At 41.8% G+C, this 3,606-nt stretch overlaps 1 protein-coding gene across 2 annotated transcripts in view; it reads left to right on the forward strand.

The window, feature by feature from the left end:
• Window positions 1-3,606, forward strand: part of CFAP52 (cilia and flagella associated protein 52) — an 82,330-nt gene that overhangs the window by 38,682 nt on the left and 40,042 nt on the right. For both annotated transcript variants that reach the window (XM_011973155.1, XM_011973156.1), the window contains one exon: window positions 469-569. In XM_011973155.1, the coding sequence (XP_011828545.1) occupies window positions 469-569 (101 nt within the window). The remainder of the gene's footprint in view (window positions 1-468; window positions 570-3,606) is intronic.

The following is a 3,606-nucleotide window of genomic DNA, read 5'->3' on the forward strand; positions in this document are numbered from 1 at the left end:
CTCCTGACCTTGTGATCCACCCGCCTCGGCCTCCCAAAGTGCTGGGATTACAGGGCCACCGCGCCCGGCCAAAAGTGTTAATTTTTAAAATATTCAAAATGCAACGGTGGTTTTAGGGAGGAAGCATGGTGAAGCCTGTTTGCATCCTGCAGGCCCAGGAGGGTTACTTCCTGGCAAGTGAGCTCGGTGTTGGCATTGAATTCCCTTGGTCAGCCTGGGAGTGCATCATGAGCAGAACCTTCATGAACGTCCTCCAGGCAATGTGTGCGGCACTGGCATGACTTTGGCCATCTTTTTAATTCATCTTTCATTTAGCCTTTTTCTTTTTTTTTTTTTAATTAACATTTGAATTTTTTTAATTGCCATAGGTTTTTGGGGAACAGGTGGTTATTGGTTACATGAGTAAATTCTTTAGTGGTAATTTGTGAGATTTTGGTGCCTTTTTCTTAACACTGTTTCTCCCCGCAGGGAGTGTCAGCTATCAGGTGCCTGAAGATGGGGGGTTTGTTGGTGGGCTCTGGAGCTGGACTGCTGGTCTTCTGTAAAAGCCCTAGCTACAAACCCATCAAGTAAGTTCTGGGCCTCACAGAGTGGGGCTGGGTAGAGACCCACTAAAGGGAGGTTTGCTTAAAGCCAGCAACTCGATGCTATTGGCAAAGTGATATTTGGTTAAAAAATTTCATCTTGCTGTTAGAATGAGTAGTTGGAATCACAACAGATGGTGGCTTCTTTGCCAATGAAAAGACAAAAGCTTATGTTGAATCAAACCAAAGTAGTCCACTATTATCCAGAGGGACACTGCCCATTTAATAAATACATAAGTTTGCATTTAGCTAAAACATTGAGCCGTGATGAAAGGAATGGGATGTTATAAACTTATCCAACAAATAACCCCCAATGTTAAATGTTCAAAATTGGTTAATTCAATGAAATTTATTATGCAGTGGGTACCTATTATGTGCAAAGCTTTGTGTTAGTCATGCATTTGAATACAATTTATAATAGAAATAGCCAACATTCACCAGCCATTTCTATATGCCAGATACTGTGCTATGTACATTTCTTGGCTCCAATCAAAATAAAATGAAACAAAACCTTATGTATTGCCATTAACAAGTACTTATTCAGCACCTCCTCCAACCAAACCAATGTATTAGATGCTATTAATAAAATAAAGAAACATAAGCTATGGTCTTTGTCCTCCCAGAACGTACAGACTCGTTTGGGGATAAGGTATATACACATGAAAGAAGTCACTACCAGACAAGATAGTATATTAACACATGGTCCAGATAAAGTAAAATATATTATGAATGTTGTAGAGATCAGAGAAGAGGATGACCTTCTTGGGATGGAGAGATCAGGGAGGACAGTTCATAGAGGGATGGGCTTAAACAAAACCAGATACCCCACACATGCTCTGTATGGCCTCTGCTACCTCCCAGGAAGCCAGGGGTAGTTGCATATACATTGTAGAAATGAGCATCAGCTGTCTTCATTCAAAGAAATCTGTGTTGAACATTCATGGTGTACCAGGCACCATTCTAGGTGCTTAGGATATCTCAGTGAATAAAACAAAAAAGACGGAAGAAAAAAAAAATCCCTGCCCTCATGGAGCTTACATTCTAGCAGGAAAGAAAAGGCAATAAATAAGAAACAAAATAAACATGGAAGGTACATAGTATTAGAGGGTGACAAATACAATGGGGAAAAATGAATTAGGATGTAGAGTAAGGGGATTACAGTTTGAATAGAAGCAGGGAGGCCAGGTGCAGTGGTTCATGCCTGTAATTCCAGCACTTTGGGAGGTCGAGGCAAGTGGATTGCTTGAGCCCAGGAGTTCCAGACCAGCCTGGAAGCACAGTGAAACCTCATTTCTACAAAAAAATACAAAATTTAGCCAGATGTGGTGGCACACACCTGTAGTCCCAGCTACTCAGGAGGCTGAAGCAGGAGGATTGATTGAGGTTGATCAATCAACCTCAAGGTTGAGGCTGGAGTGAGCCATGATTGCAGCACTGCACTCAGCCTGGGTGACAGAGCGAGACCTTGTCTCAATTTTTTTGTTTAAATAAAAAAGCAGTGTATACTTTGCCATTTTAAATTCAGTGGTCAAGGTAGGGCTTATTGAGAATGTTTTGGACCAGTTTCATGCCTGTATGAAGGGGAATGAGGGAGGGAGGAGACTTTAGAACAATATTGGAAGCCTTCCAGGTTATTATACATGTTCAAGTTTGAAAGCCACAGCCCCAGAGAATGCTGGGAGCAGCGTTTCATCAGGAGCCTGGTGCCTGGACAACCTCATGGAATAGACACTTATAAAACCTGGAATCTGATTTCTGGAGAGAGAGAGACAGACAGACAGAGAGAGAGAGAGAGATCCTCTCTTAATTTACAACCGAACCTGAATCCTAATACAGGTGAGGTGGAGAAGAGGAGTGATGAGAAACTTAACCTTAAGATAGCAAAAACCAGGAGAAGAAAGAAATAACATTCAAGTATTATCAATAATACAAGATGCAAGAAATAAAATAAAATCAAGTAAAAAAAAAAACTATGTTGGGTTGTCTCTGGATGTATGAAGTGGATATAGAAAATTAACCCTCTAATTTTTTAACCCTTCGTTTTTAATGTGCATATGATCCCGTTATGATGAAGATAAACTCCAAGTAATTATTACAAGGTTTGTGTCATCACTGTTTCCAAAATAACCCTGTGTGACAGTGCAGACCTAAATCAGATGTGATTTCCACCTCCAGGGCTTTTTGTAGATTGAAAAGGCAGCTCACATGAGAAGTCATGGAGACTAGAAAGGGAAGAGGTATGATCAAAACGCTCACTGCAACCTCTGCCTCCCGGGTTCAAGCAATTCTCCTGCCCCAGCCTCCAGAGTAGCTGGGATTACAGGCGCCCATCACCAAGCCCAGCTAATTTTTTTGTATTTTTAGTAGACACGGGGTTTCACCATGTTGGCCAGGCTGGTCTCAAACTCGTTACCTCAGGTGATCTGCCCGCCTTGGCCTCCCAAAGTGCTAGGATTACAGACGTGAGCCACCGCGCCCAGCCTGTTCTTCCCCTTTTATCTCTAGGCTTCACTTTGTCTTCTGAAGTTCCCAGATGCCAATAGCCAGTATTTCTTGAGGTTGTCGTCTGTAGGCTAGCATACCTTACCTTCGCTGCAACCCCTGTAAAGGAGGAATTATTCTGTGGTTGAGTAAACTGAGGTCAGAGGTTTCTGACAATTTGCCCAGAGTCACAGACCTCTAGTTAGTGCAGGAACTGGGATTTAACTTGTCTTCCTTTCTCCATTAACTGTTCTGTGTCCCACCAAATAAACCTCTAAAACACTGCACTTCCCATGCTGGCTTCCTGCACAAGAACCCGCGTTGAATTCTTCATTGTTCAAACTACATTACTTACAGACAGAGGCTGTATTCCTAGGGCCTCATTGATTTATATGCTTTTTGTTATTATTATTCATACTCATTATAAAGGGAAGAGGGAGAAATATGAACTGTAGAAGAGGAGAAACCAACTCCTAAAGGTTCTGGCAAAGACAACCCCTACTTTTTTTCTTTCTCTCTCTTTCTTTCTTTCTTTCTTTCT

Source organism: Mandrillus leucophaeus, unplaced genomic scaffold (assembly GCF_000951045.1).
Source record: "Mandrillus leucophaeus isolate KB7577 unplaced genomic scaffold, Mleu.le_1.0 Scaffold135, whole genome shotgun sequence".
Classification (NCBI taxonomy): Eukaryota; Metazoa; Chordata; class Mammalia; order Primates; family Cercopithecidae; genus Mandrillus; species Mandrillus leucophaeus.